The 21,419-nt window shown below is 39.4% G+C and overlaps 1 protein-coding gene across 1 annotated transcript in view; it reads left to right on the forward strand.

Annotated features, from left to right (window-relative positions):
• LOC138740723 (gamma-aminobutyric acid receptor subunit alpha-3-like) overlaps nucleotides 1-21,419 on the forward strand; it is a 95,489-nt gene that overhangs the window by 53,764 nt on the left and 20,306 nt on the right. Inside the window, exon 4 of the mRNA XM_069893789.1 lies at nucleotides 20,283-20,435. Within this exon, the coding sequence (XP_069749890.1) occupies nucleotides 20,283-20,435 (153 nt within the window). The remainder of the gene's footprint in view (nucleotides 1-20,282; nucleotides 20,436-21,419) is intronic.

Genomic DNA, 21,419 nt, shown 5'->3' on the forward strand with positions numbered 1-21,419 from the left:
AATGGTTACTTAAACAAGAGTTGTTTTTAATGATCTTTAAACATGAAAACAGGATCAAACTTTAACTTAACCTAACAACCTCCTTCTAATTCTAAGTGCACGTGTATGTAATGTACATGTAAATTTAAGAAAAGTTATTGGGTTCACAGTTCAATCTCACTTCTCATTCGTCCAAGTTCACTGGTTGCAGGCAATTCTTAGACTGTGCCCAGAATTTAACATATATAAAGTTCACCAGGCTTTGGTGCTCGAAAGGTAAATGTTTACCAACTGCTCAGGAAGGTTCATGTGATGTGTAGTTCCAGGATTTCCACAACTGAGGTACCACCATTAGTCACCTCAGTGTCTTGCTGATGAAACTTGCCCCATCAGGGTTCTCCAGATGATAACCTCTTTCTTTCAGGCTATTACAGAGTTCCTTTCTGTTCCACTTATTCCAAGAAAAACATCAGACTGATAGCACTTCCAGCCATCCCCCACTCTGGAGTTTCTGTTTCAGTTCCAACAGGCTTCTCCAAGCTCTCTCTCTCTCTCTCTCTCTCTCTCTCTCTCTCTCTCTCTCTCTCTCTCTCTCTCTGCAAACAATAGGAGTTTCTCTTTTGGTCCATCTGTTGTTTTAGGTAAACAAGAACCTCTCAGTGACTCTGAGTGAGCACTTTGCAAAGAGGTCCAAAACAGACAACCTGGCTGTCGCTATTCTTCCAAGACAATAGTCCATTCATTTCATCATATCATTTCAATTAACACCTACTTGTGAAATTTCCATAGTTTCTGTAAGTCACTGAATAGGAATTCTTCAGTATTTCAAATAAGATCTGTTTTAAAATGTGTATATGTAACCTACTCTAATTTTACCAATTTATCTCCCCAAAACATTCCCAAATATTCCATCACACCAGTCAAAATGCTCTCCATGTAGATATTTTGCAAGTGTCTTTGGTGACATGCCAAATCCTCTAAAGCTCTTAACAACACTGGTGAGCCTTCTTTATGATTGCACCACCTTGGAGGCCCCAGGACAGATCCTCAGAGATGTTGTCACCCGGGAACTTGAAGCTCTGATGCTGCAGTTCCACAGTAGGCCACGGAGACTTCCCAACCCACTGAGGTCAAGGTGGGTCTGAGGTCATGTCTCAGTCCTCCCAGGTGACCTTGAGTGGGGTGGCAAGCAATCTCCCAGTAAGGTCATCTGGCCGTCTCTCAATACGTGTGGCTTGGCGCTCAGCACTCAGTCAAAGTCCCTATCAGTCCAAGTTTCAGCTGCACCTGACGAAGATTCATCCCCAGCACCAACAGAAGGATGTGGACTTTTTCCAAGCAAAGGGAGTCTGGAATATCAAGAAGTGGAGCATTTCTACAGCAACAAAAACATCTCATAAAAGCTGCTTATGCTGTCAACCTTCTCACTGCACAACGGGAGAAACCTCACACAGCTGACACTGGTCAACCCAAGAGCCCTGAAGATGGCTCGGATCGTGCTTGGAGAGGAAAATGAAAGGAAGCTGAAATCGTCCATTCAGTGCAAAGAAGGATTGCTGATTTCTCTAACAACATAAAGGAACAGGTGATTTACAGAAAGGAAGGATGCTACGTTTGGATGAATTCAGCTGGATGAATCCACAGATGTGTCATCTTGTTCCCAGTTTCATGCCTTTGTTTGGGATGTGAAAGAGGAATCCATCCAGGAAGAAATACTAATTTGTTCTTCACCAGAGACAAATACCAGAGCCGTGGATGTGATGGAAAAGGTATCAGTTGTTTGACCGTGAGGATCTGAACTGGTACCACCCGAGTGGAGTGTGCACTGACAGTGCACGTACCATGTTAGGAGTGAAAAGTGGCTTCCAAACTCTTGTACAGACTCGATCTCCAAAAGTCATTGCTGTTCGTTGTATGTTACATCAGAAAGCTCTTGGTTCAAAAACCCTCCTATTTAGGATGTTCTTAGTCAAGTTATCAACATTGTGAACTACATGAAAAGTGGGGCTTTGAACTCTCAACCACAAGGTTGATGCCATCTTTCCCACGCAGGGCAACCCAGAATGGTGAGGGCCACTCGAGTGAGGAGTATGGAGTCTCCAGGATCCTAGCCTCAATGGTTCTAGATCAGTACAGACCTCACCAGCTCAGCAACTTCATAGTGACTGTGAAGATAAACAGACATTCCACTAAATGCCTAATTAACATGGGCTCTACTGAAAGCTTCATAGACACACTGACTGTGCAAGATTACAACCTTAAGATGTATCCTTCCAATTACCGCATATTCCTCGTGTCTCATTCGCTTTCTACGCATGTTCAACAACATTGTATAGTACATCTGTAATTTGAGGGGGGAATTCTGTAAATTTTGCCTGTATATACTTGATGTGTGCTCCAGTGCTGTTGGGTCTGGACTTCCTGTGTCACCTTAAAAGCATGACCTTGGAGAATTCTGGTCATCTCCCCCATGAACGGAGGGCTCCTAAAATCAGAACCCACATGCAGCCTCTCCACACTAAATATCAACCCCCCCCCCCCACCTCTCTTGCTGAATCTGTCCTTGGACTGCAAACCTATTGCTACCGAGAGCAGGAGCTACAGCACAGTAGACCGACATTTTATAAAGACTGAGACACAGCGTCTGCTTGACGAAGGTATCTTCGAACCTAGCACCAGCCCGTGGAGAGCGCAAGTGGTAGTGATAAAAGGGGAAAACAAGTCCAGGCTAGTAATTGACTATTGCCAAACTATTAATTGGTACACACCCCTGGACACATACACCCTCCCTTGAATTTTGGACATGTGCAGTAATGCATCTATTTGACCATTGACCTGAAAGATACCTATCACCAGCTGCTAATCTATTCCGAGGACCATCCATATATGGCATTTGAGGCTAACGGTCATCTTTATCAATTCCAGAGGGTCCCTTTCGGTTTCACTAATGGTGTTTCTATATTCCAGAGGCAGATGTACAGAATAGTGGATGAGTATGGGTTGAAGATTACCTTCCCCTACCTCAATAATGTCACTATCTGTGGCCACACCTTGGAAGACCATGACGCAAACCTCCAGAGTTTTCTCCATGCGGTGAAACCACTGAAACTCACTTATAACTCGAGCAAGTGAGTGTTCAGGACTAAACGTCTGGCTATCCTTGGTTACGTGGTGGATCATTGGCCCAGATCTCAATAGGATGCACCCCCTGTTAGAGCTCCATTTCCCCAGGATCAGAAAGGCTTTGAGGAGATGCCTGGGGTTTTTCTCATATTTCGCCCAGTGGATCCCTCAATATGCTGATAAGGCTCACCTCTTTTAAAAGCCATTAATTTCCCCCTCTCGGCTGACCGCTACCCTCAGCCAGGCAGGCAGGCCAGTTGCATTTTTTTCTCGGACATTACAAGGCCACGAGCTCTGGAACCCCTCTGTGGAAAAGGAGGTGCTGGAGACACTACCTGGCTGGTAGAATATTTACACTCCTCACTGGCCAGCACTTGGTTGCATTCATGTTTATTAATGTCAAGAGAGGCAAAATCAAGAATGGCAACATTGGTAATTGGAGGATCGAACTCTCCACCTACAATTTTGACACTGCCTATCAGCCAGGAGCCCTTAATAACCTTCCAAATGCCTTATCCAGTGGAAGCTGTGCCTTTGCACACACCGGCCAAATGCAGTCTCTCCATAATGAGCTCTGCCATCCAGGGGTTACCCACATGGCTCATTTTGTCAAGGTGGGCAATCTGCCCTATTCCATGGAAGATGTCAGGGAAATGGCCAGATCTTGCCAGGTCTGCGCGGAGGGCAAGCCGCACTTCTACTGACCCACAAAGCGCAAGTAATCAAGTCATCCAGGCCCTTCGAATGGCTGTGTCGATTTTAAGGGACCTCGCCCCTCCACGAATGGGTACACTTTCTTCCTCTTTATCATTGATGAGTACTCCCACTTCTCGTTCACCAGCCCATGTCCAGGCACGTCCACCTCATCAGTCATAAAGGCCCTAGATGCCATTTTCACCCTGTTCAGGTATCCCAGCCATATTCATAGTGACTGGGCTCATCCTTTATGAGTGACGAGCTACATCAGTACCTGCTGGTGAGGGGAATCATGTCCAGGAGGACTACCAGTTATAACTCCCAGAGGAACGGGTAGGTTGAAAAGGAGAAAACGGTCAAAGCTTTCAAACTGGCCCTGAATTCAAAAGGCCTTCCAGACTCACGCTGACAGGAAGTCCTCCCTATGGCGCTCCATTCCATCCGGTTACTACTATGTATCATGACCAATGCTAATCCTCTCGAGCTCCTGTTCAATTTTGAAAGAAGGTCAACATCGGGAACTACAATCCCAACCTGGCTCACCACTCCTGGTCTGGTCCTTCTCAGGAAGAATTTGAGGAGAAGCAAGACCAACCCCCTGGTGGAAAGGGTGAAACTGCTCCACGCCAATCCCACATACGCCTATACGGAGTACCCAGATGCCAGGGAGGACACCATCTCCATCAGGGACATGGAACCCACCTCAAGTGCCCTGCGAGCCACGGAGCTCATTCCCACCACCCTCTGTCAGGGCCTCGGGGGATCTGATTCAGGAGGAAAGTGCATCCCCCTCCACCGTTGAGCTGGAGACCCAGCCTACCTCTCCTCCCTCACAAGGGGACCAGGAGACTCAAGGAGTCCAAGGCCCACCGGTGCTAAGGTGCTTCACCAGGATCTCCAGACTCCTGGACTGCTTAAATCTGTAAATTTGTAAACAACTGTGTATTTTTCAACCTTTTTTCTGAACCCATGTTCTCTGCCTTCAATCACAGATCCTAAATTCTGCAGGAAGGGGTGAATGCTGTGAACTGTGATTCACTGGTAGTGTGTTGTACTGATGGCTGGCCCCGCCTCCTTGCTCCACCCCCATTTGCTCACATATAACCCTGGTTTCCTGTCTAAACCCAGAACCCTTCTGAAGATGACTGTGAGACCCTACCCACAGTTATAAGCTAATAAAAGTATTTGTTCTCCCTCCAGTTGTGGGAGCTTTTATTCGAGCTACACTACCCCAGCAACAGTGACGGATCAGGAGCAATTAACAGCACAAAGCAAAGTAATTAGCAAATTTCAAGCAATCAGTACCCTAAACCCAGCCCCAGCATGTAATCAGAAGCAGTTCCAGGAGAGAGGAAGGAAAAACACAATTGGCTTCCAACCCCAGAATAAACCCGTAGGAAAAGAGGATTCTGACTACGGAGAGAGCCCTGCACACGGGCTACCTACTGGGGTATACACGCTCCCGTACCCTTGATAATTGGGAGCATGGCGACAATGCCAGTATCAGCTGTATCTACAGCGATACCTTGATACCCTGGTTAGCTTAAGGGGTTGATAGTCTTTTACCTGCAATCACATAGCAAAGAAAGTAAAACTGAGGGGCTGCTGTTTATAAATTCCCCTGCCCAGCAGGGGCTGTGAGGTAGGGGACTGGCCAATGGGAGTGTGAGCTCTGGCTGGTGGGCTCACAACTGATTGACAGGCTGGAGAGGCTGGGCGGTGCCTCGATGTTGATGAAGATGTGACTTCAGACATAACAGGAGATGGTCTCTGTCTATGTAACACCCACAATAGATGGCATTTGGCTCACATCTCCGTCCAATGGGGTCATCATTGGGGTTTGAGATCTGACTCCTTGCCTTAACCTGATTGGTTTGGGATCTTTCACATCTTGTAACCATGCCACTTGCTCAGTCCTGGGCATTAAACTGTCTATTTCAGGACCAAGCACGTATTGTGGTTGTAGCTTTGGCTTAGCCTTGGTATTCAATATTTCCTTTTTCTGTTGTCTTTCCTCAAAGCCTGATGCTTTACGCAATTTCCTTCGAGCACCAGTTACCACTGAGCCCCATAGTGCCTTCAACCTGATCTGTTCAACCGCAATTTCTGTTTCCACTTCCAATAGCTCCTGTTGCCTCCTTCACTGTTCAAAGGCAGATCTCCCTTGAAGCAACTGCTCCTCCCTTTGCCTCTTTAACTGTCTCTTCCATTCTTCTAAGTCGAATTTAATGTGAAGGAATCTTTTATTTTTGCATTCAAGAGTTACCAGGAAAGGAGTCAAATGATGGAGTAGTGGCCGGTCGGGGAACTCCAGCCCTCTCCGGAAAAGTTTAAAAAAAACAGAGAAAACACGAAAATTAAAATAAAGTGAAAGTAAAGGTGGGAAGAAAATGGCAACGAAGAAAGAAAAGTTGAAAGCAACGGGAAGAAGAGAAGAAGAAAAGACGTCGGAAGAAGAAGGTGAAGGCCTTACCTGTCCAAGGAGCCCCACTGTGGAGAGAGAAGCCCGCTCCCTCAGGTCAGTCGAAGTCCCGAGCTCGGGACTACAAAAATGGCTCGCGAGGAGTCGCGCATGCGCATGCGATGCACAAGACCAAAAAAACACTGACGGGAGGGGGGACCAGCTGAGGAGTCGATCTCCACAGCTGAGAATGACAGCCACAGCACAACAACAAGAAGAGAACATAGAAAACAATGAGAACAAGAAAGAAGAGAGTAAAAAGAAATCAAAGAAACAACAGATGACCAACCCAGAGGAAGTACACAGAGAAATGGAAGAAGAAGGGAAGGGCAAGACAATGGATATTTTTTTTTAAAGAATATATGGAATCAGTAAAAGAATGGCAATTACAAGAATTTAGTGAAATAAAAAGAAGAATTAAAAGTACAGAAGAAAAAATGAATAGATTAGAGATGGTCATGTCAGATATAGGAAAAAGAGTGGACAAGGTGGAAGAACGAGAAACAGCCGTAGAAATGGAAGTAGAGGACTTAAAAAAGAAATTAGAAGAATCTAATAAAAAAGTTAAAGAGACACAAGAGCTGTTAGCTCAGAAGATAGATATAATGGAAAATTATAATAGAAGAAATAATATAAAGATAGTGAGCCTTAAGGAAGATGAAGAAGGCAAGAATATGAGAGAATTTATAAAAGATTGGATCCCCAGGGTCCTAGGAAAACCAGAATTACAGGAAGAAATGGAAATAGAAAGGGCACATAGAACATTAGTCCCTAAACCACAACCACAACAAAAACAAAGATCCATTTTAGTAAAATTCCTAAGATATACAACAAGACAAAATATATTGGAGAAAGCAATGAAGAAAATAAGAGAAGACAAAAAGCCACTGGAATACAAAGGTCAAAATTTTTTTTTCTCCTGAAGAAGAGGAAGGAGTTTAATACAGCAAAAGCAATCCTATGGAAAAAAGGATATAAATTTATGCTAAAATACCCAGCGGTACTTAAAATAGTTATTCCAGGGCAGCAAAACAGACTATTCTCGGATCCGGAGGAAGCACGAAAATTTGCAGAACAACTACAAAACAGACAGAGAGATGAAGACATGTAACGAGAGCAAAAATGACCACGAACTATATGTATGTGTGTATATGGGTCCTGTTCGGCTCCGAATCATGGGTCCTCTACCGGCACCACCTACGGCTCCTAGAACGCTTCCACCAGCGTTGTCTCCGCTCCATCCTCAACATCCATTGGAGCGCTTTCATCCCTAACATCGAAGTACTCGAGATGGCAGAGGTTGACAGCATCGAGTCCACGCTGCTGAAGATCCAGCTGCACTGGATGCGTCACGTCTACAGAATGGAGGACCATCGCCTTCCCAAAATCGTGTTATATGGCGAGCTCTCCACTGGCCACCGTGACAGAGGTGCACCAAAGAAAAGGTACAAGGACTGCCTAAAGAAATCTCTTGGTGCCTGCCACATTGACCACCGCCAGTGGGCTGATAATGCCTCAAACCGTGCATCTTGGCGCCTCACAGTTTGGCGGGCAGCAACCTCCTTTGAAGAAGACCGCAGAGCCCACCTCACTGACAAAAGGCAAAGGAGGAAAAACCCAACACCTGACCCCAACCAACCAATTTTCCGCTGCAACCGTGTCTGCCTGTCCCGTATTGGACTTGTCAGCCACAAACGAGCCTGCAGCTGACGTGGACTTTTTACCCCCTCCATAAATCTTCGTCCGCGAAGCCAAGCCAAAGATATGGGTATATGTGTGTGTGTGTGTGTGTGTGTGTGTGTGTGTGTGTGTGTGTGTGTGTGTGTGTGTGTGTGTGTGTGTGTGTGTGTGTGTGTGTGTGTGTGTGTGTGTGTATATATGTGTGTACGTGAGTGTATGCATATTTAAAAGAAAATATATAGAGTATAGATAAGAATTAATAAGGGAAAGAAAAGGAAGAGAAAAAGTAAGGAGGGAATTAAGAGAGTGACCTTTGTTGTATATAAAAATTAAAATATTTTCTCGGGGGGCTGGGTGGGGAGGAGTTACGGTCACTGCGAAATCAGTTGACGCTTGCGAGTGAATTCGTAAATCCAAATGGAGAGGGGAGATGTGGTTGCGCGACGAGGGATAAAGGGCAACTCAGGAAGGGGAGGGGATAGTGGGGTTAAAGAAATTTTAGATAGGAGAATAAGGGAAATGTTTGATGTTTTAGAAATGTTGTCTTATAAAGTGTTCAAAAAACGAAAGCAGAAATGGATAAGAAGGAAAGGTGATGATGGAGAAACGGAAAGGGAAGATAAACAAAGTATAAAATGGCTACGCTGAACTATATGACTTTAAATATTAACAGAATACATAACCAAATCCAAAGGAAGAAACTGCTAAATTTACTGAAAAAAGAAAAAAATTGATATAGCATTCGTGGAAGAAACACACTTAACTGAAGTGGAGCACAAGAAATTAAAGAAAGATTGGATAGGACATGTAACAGCAGCGTCATATAATTCAAAATCTAGAGGAGTAGCTATATTAATCAGTAAAAATGTACCAATTAAAATAGAAGAGGAAATAATAGATCCAGCAGGGAGATATGTAATGATAAAAATGTCAGATATATTCGGAGTTTTGGAATTTACTCAATGTATATTCACCTAACGAAGAAGATCAAAAATTTATGCAAGATATTTTTTTGAAGATAGCAGACACGCAAGGGAACATACTAATAGGAGGGGATTTCACCCTTAATTTGGATTCAAACATGGATAAAACTGGGAAAAAAATTAACATAAAGAACAAAGTAACCAAATTTATAATTAAATCGATGCAAGAAATGCTACTTTTGGATATATGGAGGAAACAACACCCAAAGGAAAAGGAATATTCATATTATTCGGGTAGACATAAAACATACTCAAGAATAGACCTATTCCTGTTATCAGCTTGCATGCAAGACAGAGTTAGAAAAACAGAATATAAAGCTAGAATATTATTGGACCACTCACCCCTGATATTGACAATAGAGTTAGAGGATATCCCTCCAAGAATGTATAGATGGAGATTAAACTCCATGCTACTTAAAAGGCAGGATTTTAGAGAATTCATTGAAAGACAAATTAAAATGTACTTTGAAATAAATACGGAATCAGTGAAAGATAAGTTTATACTATGGGATGCAATGAAAGCCTTCATCAGAGGGCAAATAATAAGTTATGTAACCAAGATGAAGAACGACTACAATCAGAAAACAGAGCAGTTGGAAAGGGAAATAGCAAATATAGAAAAAGAATTAGCAATGAAGGAAGACACAACTAAAAGAAGAGAATTGGCAGGTAAAAAAAATAAAATATGAAAAACTACAAACATATAAGGTGGAGAAGAACATAATGAAGACAAAACAGAAATATTATGAACTAGGAGAAAAAATGCACAAAATTCTAGCATGGCAGTTTAAGACAGAAAAAACTAAGAGAATGGTATTGGCATCAAGGAAAAAAGACAAACAAATCACATATAATCCAACGGAGATTAATGAAAACTTCAGAGAATTCTACGAACAATTATACCAAACTGAAAATGAAGGGAAAGAAGACAAAATAGATGAATTTTTAACTAAAATTGAACTACCGAAATTACAAATAGAGGAACAAAATAAATTAACAGAACCATTTGAAATAGTAGAAATACAAGAGATAATAAAAAAACCAACGAATAATAAAACACCAGGAGAGGATGGATTCCCAATAGAATTCTATAAAACATTTAAAGATTTATTAATTCCTCCCCTCCTGGAAGTAATCAACCAGATTGATAAAACACAAAGCTTACCAGATTCATGCAAAACAGCAATAATTACAGTAATACCAAAGACAGGGAAAGATCCACTCGCACCAGCGTCATATAGACCAATATCTTTACTTAACACAGATTATAAGATAATAGCTAAACTATTAGCAAACAGATTAGCCGAGTATGTACCAAAAATAGTAAATCTAGACCAAACTGGATTTATTAAAAAAAGACGAACAACAGACAATATTTGTAAATTTATTAACTTAATTCATGCAGTAGAAGGAAATAAAGCTCCAACAGTAGCGGTTGCTTTAGACGCAGAGAAGGCCTTTGACAGAGTAGAATGGAATTATTTATTCAAAGTACTACAAAAATTAAGCTTACCAGAGAAATATATTAATTGGATTAAAGCATTATATAAGGAGCCATTGGCGAAAGTGACTGTAAATGGATATATATCAAAACAATTTAACTTAAGCAGATCAACAAGGCAGGGATGCCCACTATCGCCCTTACAGTTTGCGTTAGCCATAGAACCACTAACAGAACTGATAAGAACAGAAAATAAAATAAAAGGGATAAAAATAAAAGACAAGGAATATAAAATCAGTTTATTTGCAGATGACGTTATAGTATACTTAACAGAACCAGAAATATCAATAAAAGAATTACATAAGAAATTGAAGGAATATGGAGAAGTGTCAGGATACAAGATTAACGCAAATAAGAGTAAAGCAATGCCAATGAACAATGCGGATTTCTCAAAATGTAAGATAGAATCACCATTCAGATGGCAAATGCAAGCAGTGCAATACCTAGGTATACAAATAAATAAAAACCTCGGCCATCTATATAAACTCAATTATTATCCACTAATGAAAAAATTACAGGATGACTTAGAGAATTGGAAAGACTTACCACTAACACTAATAGGAAGGATAAGCTGTATTAAAATGAACATTTTCCCAAGGATACAATACCTATTTCAGGCATTGCCAATACACTTGACAGAGAAATTCTTCAAGGAGTTGAAGAAAATAATAAGGAAATGTTTATGGAAAGGGGGGAAACCGAGGATAGCACTAGATAAATTAACAGAATGGTACAAACAAGGAGGCTTACTACTGCCAAACTTTAAAAATTATTATAGAGCCACACAATTAAGATACCTATCAGATTTTTATCAAACAAGGGAATAGCCAGATTGGACTAGATTAGAACTAGATAAAATAGGGGAGAAGATACCCGAACATATATTATATAAATGGGATGAAAAATTGGTACAACGTAGGAATTCTCCAGTATTACATCATCTGCTCAATATTTGGAAGAAGATTCATGTAGAAAGGAATAAAACAAATTACCAACTACCAAAACTAATACTGACTCAAAATCAGCTAATCCCTTTTACAATAGATAACCTTTCCTTTAGAGAATTGGAGAAAAAGGGATCAAAAGAACAGAAAATTGCTTTTCGGGAAATAAATTATTATCCTTTGAACAAATGAAGGATAAAAATAATATAACTCATGATACAATGTTGGCATACTACCAACTGAAATCCTACTTGAAGGACAAATTGGGAAGCAGTCTGAAGTTACCAGAGGGAAGTAATTTTGAATATGTGATTACAGACACAATGATAATCAAAAAATTTATAACAAACATGTATATTAAACTACAAGAAAAGGAGAATAAGGAAACAAATGGTAAAACTAAACAAAAATGGGAACAAGATCTAAACATAAAGATAAAGAAGGAAACATGGGAGAAGTTATGCTCAGGAACTATGAGGAATACAATAAATACGCGGTTATGTATGATACAATATAACTGGATACACAGGCTATATATTACACCTCAAAAGTTAAATAAATGGGACCCAACAGTATCTGACAGATGTTTTTGCTGTAAAAAGGAAATGGGAACAACAATTCATGCAATCTGGACATGTGAGAAAGTGAAAAAATTTTGGGAAGATCTAAACCAGATATTAAATAAAATCACAAAAAGCAATATACCAAAAAACCCAGAGATCTCCTTCCTAAGTAACATAAAAAACAAAGAATTTGGACTTGATTTGGATGGTGCACAAAAAAGGTTTGTTAGGGTAGCCCTAGCTGTAGCAAAAAAATGTATTATGTCAGCCTGGAAATTAGAAGATAACTTGAGAATACAACAATGGTATATAGAAATGAATAAATGTATTCCATTAGAAAAAATAACATATAATTTAAGAAATAATATTACAATATTTGAACAAATATGGGAGCCATACATGAAACATAATAGAGAAAACCTACCGGGGACATCTACCACCTAAAATGACAGGAGAAGAGAATGAAAAGAATTGACTCAGTGGAATTTCTTGTTTATTTTTATTGAGTGACAACATTGTTTGACGGGTTTAATGCATCTTAGATTCTGAACTTTAAATGAATGGGAGGGGAGGTAGGGAGGGTGGGAGGGGAGGAGGGAGGGGGGTAGAAAACGACACTGTATATATTTGAAAACGAAAATGTATGTATCTTGATCAATGTGGTTTATAGTGTGAAAAATAAAAAAAAATTTAAAAAAAGTCACCACATCAGCCTGAATCTTTACACGATGCAGCCCTTGTAACACTGGAACTTGATCTAGAACTCTTGCTTCCAGCATTCAACAAATTATACTTAGGTCCTGTATGTCAGACATATCGGATCCTGTCTCCATCTTGTTCACATTGTGGCACATTGCCTTGTACCTGATCTTCGTTTCGAGGAAGATTTTTTGCAGTGATTCTGTGGGATCCCCAACCTTCTTCTTAGCTAGTCCTGATGGAAGAGTCACTTTGTTTCTGCCTGTCTCTAATTGCTACCTATGCAATTATTCTATGTTCCTTTTTCTTTTTTTTTTATTTTTTATTTTTCACACCATAAATCACATTAGCCATGATACACACTTTTTCCTTTTCACACATGTACAGTGACATTTTCTCCCCCCCCACTCCTCCCAACCCACCCCCCCTCCCATCCATTTAAGGTATACAATCTAGGTTACATTAAACCAGTCAGACAATGTTGTCATTCAATAAAAATACACCAGAAATTCTACTGAGTCCATTCTTTTCTTTCCTTCTCCTTCCATCAACTTAGGTAATGATTGTCCCCGGTAGGTTTTCGCTATTGTATTTAATGTAAGGCTCCCATATTTGTTCAAATATTTCGATATTATTTCTTAACTATATGTAATTTTTTCTAATGGAATACATTTATTCATTTCTATATACTATTGTTGTATTTTCAGATTATCTTCCAATTTCCAGGTTGACATAATACATTTTTTTCCTACGGCTAGAGCTATCTTAACAAATCTTTTTTGTGCATCCTCCAAATCAATTCCAAATTCTTTGTTTTTTATGTTACTTAGGAGAAAGATCTCTGGATTCTTTGGTATATTGTTTTCTGTTATTTTATTTAATATCTGATTGAGATCTTCCCAAAATTTTTCTACTTTCTCACATGTTTAGATTGCATGAATTGTTGTTCCCATTTCTTTTTTACATCGAAAACATCTATCAGATACTGTTGGGTCCCATTTATTTAACTTTTGAGGTGTAATGTATAGTCTGTGTAACCAGTTATATTGTATCATACGTAGCCTCATATTTATTGTATTTCTCATCGTTCCAGAACATAATTTCTCCCATGTTTCCTTTTTTATCTTTATATTTAAATCTTGTTCCCATTTTTGTTTAGTTTTACCATTTTTTTCCTCATTTTCCTTTTCTTGCAGTTTAATATACATATTTGTTATAAATCTTTTGATTAAGATTGTATCTGTAATCACATATTCAAGGTTACTTCCCTCTGGCAAACTCAAACTGCTTCCTAATTTATCCTTCAAGTAGGATCTCAATTGGTAATATGCCAGCACTGTATCTCCAGTTATATTGTACTTATCTCTCATTTGTTCAAAGGATAAGAATCTACTTCCTGAAAAACAATTTTCTATTCTTTTAATCCCTTTTTTTTCCCATTCTCTAAAGGAAAGGTTATCTATTGTAAAAGGGAGTAACTTATTTTGCGTCAATATTAGTTTTGGTAATTGATAGTTTGTTTTATTTCTTTCTACATGAATCTTCTTCCAAATATTGAGGAGATGATGTAATACTGGAGAAGTTCTATGTTGTACCAATTTTTCATCCCATTTATATAATATGTGTTCAGGTATCTTTTCCCCTATTTTATCTAATTCTAATCTCGTCCAGTCTGGTTTTTCCATTGTTTGATAAAAATCTGATAGGTATCTTAATTGTGCGGCTCTATAATAATTTTTAAAGATTGGCAATTGTAAGCCTCCTTGTTTATACCATTCTGTTAATTTATCTAGTGCTATCCTCGGTTTCCCCCCTCTTCATAAAAATTTCCTTATTATTGTCTTTAACTCTTTGAAGAATTTTTCTGTCAGTTGTATTGGCAATGCCTGAAATAAGTATAATATCCTTGGAAAAATGTTCATTTTAATACAGTTTATCCTTCCTATTAGTGTTAGTGGTAAATCTTTCCAATGCTCTAAATCGTCCTGTAATTTTTTCATTAGTGGATAATAATTGAGTTTATATAGTTGGCCGAGATTTTTGTTTATTTGTACACCTAGGTATCTTATTGCCTGCATTTGCCATCTAAATTTTGAGAAGTCCGCATTATTCATAGGCATTGCTTCACTTTTATTTACGTTTATCTTGTAACCCGACACTTTACCATATTCCTTCAATTTCTTATATAATTCTTTTATTGATAGTTCTGGTTCTGTTAAGTACACTATAACATCATCCGCAAATAGACTGATTTTATATTCGTTGTCTTTTATTTTTATTCCTTTTATATTATTGTCTATTCTTATCAATTCTGCTAGTGGTTCTATAGCTAATGCAAACAATAAAGGTGATAGTGGGCATCCCTGCCGCGTTGAACTGCTTAAGTTAAATTGCTTTGATACATGTCCATTTACTGTCACTTTCGCTAATGGTCCCTTATATAATGCTTTAATCCAATTAATATACTTCTCCGGTAAACTGAATTTTTGCAATACTTTGAACAAATAATTCCATTCTACTCTGTCAAAGGCCTTCTCTGCGTCTAAAGCAACTGCTACTGCAGGTGCTTTATTTCCTTCTACTGCATGAATTAAGTTAATAAATTTACAAATATTGTCTGTGTGCGTCTTTTTTTGATAAATCCAGTTTGGTCTAAATTTACCATTTTCGGTACATGCTCTGCTAATCTGTTTGCTAATAGTTTAGCTATTATCTTATAATCTGTGTTTAGTAAAGATATTGGTCTATATGACGCTGGTGAGAGTGGATCTTTCCCTTGTTTTAGTATTACTGTAATTATTGCTGTTTTACATGAATCTGGTAAGCTTTGTGTTTCATCAATCTGGTTGATTACATCCAGGAGGGGCGGAATTAATAAGTCTTTAAATGTTTTGTAGAATTCTATTGGGAGTCCATCCTCTCCTGGTGACTTATTATTTGGTAATTTTTTTATTATCTCTTGTATTTCTACTATTCCAAATGGTTCTGTTAATTTATTTTGTTCCTCTATTTGTAGTTTTGGTAGTTCAATTTTAGTCAGAAATTCATCTATTTTCCCTTCTTTCCCTTTGTTTTCAGTTCGGTATAATTGTTCATAGAATTCTCTAAAGTTTTCCTTAATTTCTTTTGGATTATATGTAATTTGTTTGTCTTTTTTCCTTGATGCCAATACCATTTTCTTAGCTTGTTCTGTCTTAAGCTGCCATGCTAGGATTTTGTGCGTTTTTTCACCCAGTTCATAATATTTCTGTTTTGTCTTCATTATATTCTTCTCTACCTTATATGTTTGTAGTGTTTCATATTTTATTTTTTTATCCGCCAATTCTCTTCTTTTAGTTGTATCTTCCTTCATTGCTAATTCTTTTTCTATATTTACTATTTCCCTTTCCAACTGCTCTGTTTCCTGATTATAGTCCTTCTTCATCTTGGTTACATAACTTATTATTTGCCCTCTAATGAATGCTTTCATTGCATCCCATAGTATAAACTTATCTTCCACTGATTCCGTATTTATTTCAAAATACATTTTTAATTGTTTTTCAATAAATTCTCTAAAATCCTGCCTTTTAAGTAACATGGGGTTTAATCTCCATCTAAACATTCTTGGAGGGATGTCCTCTAGCTTTACTGTCAATATTAAGGGTGAATGGTCCGATAGTATTCTAGCTTTATATTCTGTTTTTCTTACTCTATCTTGCATACTAGCTGATAACAAAAATAGGTCTATTCTTGAGTATGTTTTATGTCTAGCCGAGTAATATGAATATTCCTTTTCTTTTGGGTGTTGTTTCCTCCATATATCCAAAAGTTGCATTTCTTCCATTGATTTAATTATAAATTTGGTTACTTTGTTCTTTCTGTTAATTTTTTTCCCAGTTTTATCCATATTTAAATCCAAATTCAGGTTGAAATCCCCTCCTATTAATATGTTCCCTTGCGTATTTGCTACCTTCAAAAAGATATCTTGCATAAACTTTTGATCTTCTTCGTTAGGTGAATATACATTGAGTAGATTCCAAAACTCCGAATATATCTGACATTTTATCATTACATATCTCCCTGCTGGATCTATTATTTCCTCTTCTATTTTAAATGGCACATTTTTACTAATTAATATAGCCACTCCTCTTGCTTTTGAATTATACGATGCTGCTGTTACATGTCCTACCCAATCTCTCTTTAATTTCTTGTGCTCCAATTCAGTTAAGTGTGTTTCTTGCACAAATGCTATATCAATTTTTTCTTTTTTCAGTAAATTTAGCAGTTTCTTCCTTTTAATTTGGTTATGTATTCTGTTAATATTCAAAGTCATATAGTTCAACGTAGCCATTTTATATTTTGTTTATCTTCCCTTTCCGTTTTTCCATCATTACCTTTCCTCCTTTTCCATTTCTGTTTTCTTATTTTAAACCCTTTATAAGACAACATTCCTAAAACATCAAACATTTTCCTTATTCTCCTATTTAAAACTTCTTTAGCCCCAATCTCCCCTTCCCCTCCTGTGTTGTCCTTTATCCCTTGTCGGACAACAACATCTCCCCTCTCCATTTGGGTTTGCGAATTCACTCACAAGCGTCAGCTGATTTTGCAGTGACCGCAACTCCCCCCCACCCAGCCCCCCCAGAAAAGATTTCACTTTTCATATGTAACAAAGGTCACTCTTTTAGTTCCCTCCTTATTCCCTCTATTCCATTTCCTTCCCTTATTAATTCTTGTCTATACTATCTATATTTTCCTCTAAATACAGATACTTTCACGTATGCACATTATACATATACACACTTATACTTCTTTACCCACATACATATAAATCGTGGTCATTTTTACTCTTATTACACGTCTTCATCCCTTAGTCTATTTTGTAATTGTTCTTCAAATTTTCGTGCTTCTTCTGGATCCGAGAATAGTCTGTTTTGTTGTCCTGGAATAAATATTTTGTATAAATTTATACCCTTTCTTCCATAAAATCGTCTTTGCTGTATTGAACTCCTTTCTCTTCTTTAGGAGTTCAAAACTTATATCTGGATAAATGAAGATTTTTTGTCCTTTGTACTCCAGTGGCTTGTTGCCCTCTCTTACTTTTTCCATTGTCTTCTCCAGTACCTTTTCTCTTGTAGTATATCTTAGGAATTTTACTAAAATAGATCTTGGTTTCTGTTGTGGTTGTGGTTTAAAGGTCAATGCTCTATGTGCCCTTTCTATTTCCATTTCTTGCTGTAGTTCTGGACATCCTAGGATCCTAGGGATCCAATCTTTTATAAATTCTCTCATATTCTTGCCTTCTTCATCTTCCTTAAGGCCCACTATCTTTATGTTATTTCTTCTGTTATAATTTTCCATTATATCTATTTTCTGAGCTAACAGTTCTTGTGTTTCTTTAACTTTTTTATTAGATTCCTCTAATTTCTTTTTTAAGTCCTCCACCTCCATTTCTACTGCTGCTTCTCGTTCCTGCACCTTGTCCATTCTTTTTCCCATTTCTGATAAGGTCATATCTATTTTATTCATTTTCTCTTCTGTATTGTTTATTCTTCTTCTTAAATCATCAAATTCCTGCGCTTGCCATTCTTTTAATGACTCCATGTATTCTTTAATAAGAGAAAGTAAATCCTTTATCTTGCCTTTCCCTTCTTCTTCTATCTCACTGTACTCTTCCTCTTCCTCTTCTTCTTCCTCTGGGTTGGCCACCTGCTGCTTCTTTGTTGCCCTTCTCTTCTCTTCTTTCTTGTTTCCATTGTCTTCTGTGTTCTCCTCTTGCTGCAGGTGCTCTGCAGCTGTCGTTGCCGGCTGTGGAGATCGACTCCCCAGCTGGTCACCCCTCCCGTCGGTGTGTTTTTTTTCATGCGCGGTTGCGCACTTTTACTCGGCTCAGCGAGCCATTTTTGTAGTCCGGTTTCTATCGACCTGAGGGAGCGGGTTTCTCTCTCCACCGCGGGCCTCTTCGAGCAGGTAAGGCCTTTTCCTTCATCTTCCGTTGTCTTCTCTTCCTCTCTTCTTACCATTGGTTTCGACTTTTCTTTTTTCGTCGCCATCTTCTTTGCACCTTTATACTCACTTTTCTTTAACTTTTATTTCTGTGCCTTTGTGTTTTCCTTTGTTTTTCCCGACTTTTCTGGAGAGGGCTGGAGTTCACCGTCCGGCCACTACTCCATCACGTGACTCCCCTCCTGTGTTCCTTTTTCTTCATCCTCTCAACACGCAGCTCCTTAAGTGCAGTGGCTTCAGCGGTGGATGGCCATCTTATCCATCCAGTCATTCGTCACACTCTGGCATCAAACATGCATAACAATGACTCCCAAATCCCAAACAGTCCACATAGGACAAGTGGCAGTTTCTCCAAACTTGTGTTCTAACTAGCAATTAGCACACAGAAGGAATCCGTTAGGAAGGCTTACCGCTTCTTCCATGGCCTTTGTCCTGTTCACATTGTTCGATATGCTCTAAACTGAGCTCAGTCAAACCAGTCTGAATTCCAAATCCAATTTCCAACTTTCTATATCTTAAGTTCCAACTTTTATTGACTAACAAGTCAATAGTCCTTTTTATTGACTAAATATTGTGATTATCTTCCTTTATAATCGCTTGGAAAGAGTAGAGTGTTAATGTTAATGAAAAGTCTGTATTAAAGTTGCAGTTGAATTTTTCATGGTTTATTAAACCTTATCAGTTACTACGTTATTATTACTTTTTCATACCATATAACCATATAACCATTTATGGAGCGGAAACAGGTCATGTTGGCCTTTCGAGTCCGCACCGGTTCACTGATTTTGTGCATTGGTCCCGGTAGATCTTTATTCAATAACGATGGGCGAATTCAATGCAGGTGGAATCAGTCGTAGAAATGTTTTTAAAACGTGCAGTTCAATACTTCTGGGCACATTCAATACAGGGTCAACTAGTCCGAGAAATGTATGTGAAACGCATCTTGATTGATTTTATCTATCAGTATCCAACCACCAGATGTCAAACTAACATGTCTGCAGTTCATCCTCCAGGCCCATCTGTGCCAAGAACCACAGGGCAAAGACATAACCCAATGTTGCAACAAATCTAGAGATTAAAAAAGCAAACTCACCATTGGAAAAAGGCCACAGAAAAACACTGGGTTGTGGATCATATCTGCAACTTATTCTCTCTTTACTTAAAAGCGGTACTAAAAACTACGATAAAACAATTAAACTATGCTTAAAACAATGAATATAATGGTCAATAATAGTATTCAGACCAACTCAATTCTTTCCATCTTCACAGAGCAAAGGAAAATTCAAAACTGATTGCTTATCTTAAACATGAAAAAAGCGAGCCACAACCTTGAAGCTGGCTTGTACTAGGAGATGCTCAAAGAATGCCAACAATATCAGCTGGCTTCTCACAGAATATGCTTGCAAGTCATTTTAATCCTTATAGAGAAAGAGAGAGAGAATGAGAGAGCAAATGAGAGTGAGAAAGTGAATCGATAATTGCCCTGTTCGTGTGATGATTCATCCACTACAGGCAATGACCCGTTGTCAATGTCATAGTGTACGGTTGGAAGCAATGTCCTGGCTGGCAATCACCACAGTTTGTATGCCTTACCAAGATAACAGTATTATACCCTCAGCCATAACAATCTTGCTGTTGTGACAATTCTTTGCCTCGTCATCCCTGCAGGTGAATACATCGTCATGACCACCCACTTCCACCTGAAGAGGAAGATTGGATATTTCGTGATCCAGACCTACCTTCCCTGCATCATGACTGTGATCCTCTCCCAGGTCTCCTTCTGGCTCAACAGGGAGTCTGTCCCTGCACGGACTGTCTTTGGTGAGCAGGCTCCGTCCATCTCTCACTGGAGGCTACAACAGCCAGTGTTCATGGGGCTCTGTGGGTCTTGGATTAAGCCCAGCATCTCAGGGAAGGTTGGTTTAGCTGAGTAATTATGGGAAAGGACTGGGCCAATAGACCTTCTCCCTGTGGGATTAGAATGCTTGATGCAGACAAGGTGCATCAGAAATAATCTGTCCAACTCTTTTCTGGAAATGATCAGCCTATCAAAGGGATGTGGGCATTATTTACATCACACTGAATCCAGGGAATCTGAGTCAACAGTTTGGGTCCATGTTCCCTGGAAGATCCTATGATTTTTCCACCAGTTTCCACCAGTTGACATGGGGACACAGTTAGTGGATAAGGGGCTGGTCATTTAAACCTGAGGTCTTCTCTCAGAGGGCGGAGAGGGTCTGGAATTATCTCCCCCTGCAAGTGGTGGGGGCCAGATCGTTAGATAGATTTAAGGTGGGAATTCAGGAATGGACACAGAAGAGGCATTGAGCTATAATTACGTTGAACGTTGGGGTACGACTGAGAGATCGAATAGCCTGCTTCTGGTCCCTTGTGATACCTGAGGTTTGAACGAGATGAATCTTAGTTGTGGAATGAGCCTGTTGATGGTGATGGTGGACCGCAAGGCTATGTTTGATTGATAACTGGCATTATTTGGTTATTCAAAAATGGCAGCACTGCCCTTGGTGCTGTCCTGGAAGAAGAGGTGATGCAGGTCCTGCTGCCTGCTCGTTATTCTGACAACTCTGTACTGGTGGTGGGGGGGGGGGGGGGGGGGGGCGGGAATTGTACTTGTGCCTTTCTTGTTACCCTAACAGATCTGGGAGAGCTGGGACAGAGCATTCCTCTGCAGGGTCCAACTGCTTGTCTGTTACCCCCACAGCCCCGTATCCAGGGAGTGGAGACACAGTACTGCTCCGCAGGGTCCTACTGTTTGCATGTTACTCCAATGACCCTATGAGAGCA

Source organism: Narcine bancroftii, chromosome 8 (assembly GCF_036971445.1).
Source record: "Narcine bancroftii isolate sNarBan1 chromosome 8, sNarBan1.hap1, whole genome shotgun sequence".
NCBI classification, from domain to species: domain Eukaryota; kingdom Metazoa; phylum Chordata; class Chondrichthyes; order Torpediniformes; family Narcinidae; genus Narcine; species Narcine bancroftii.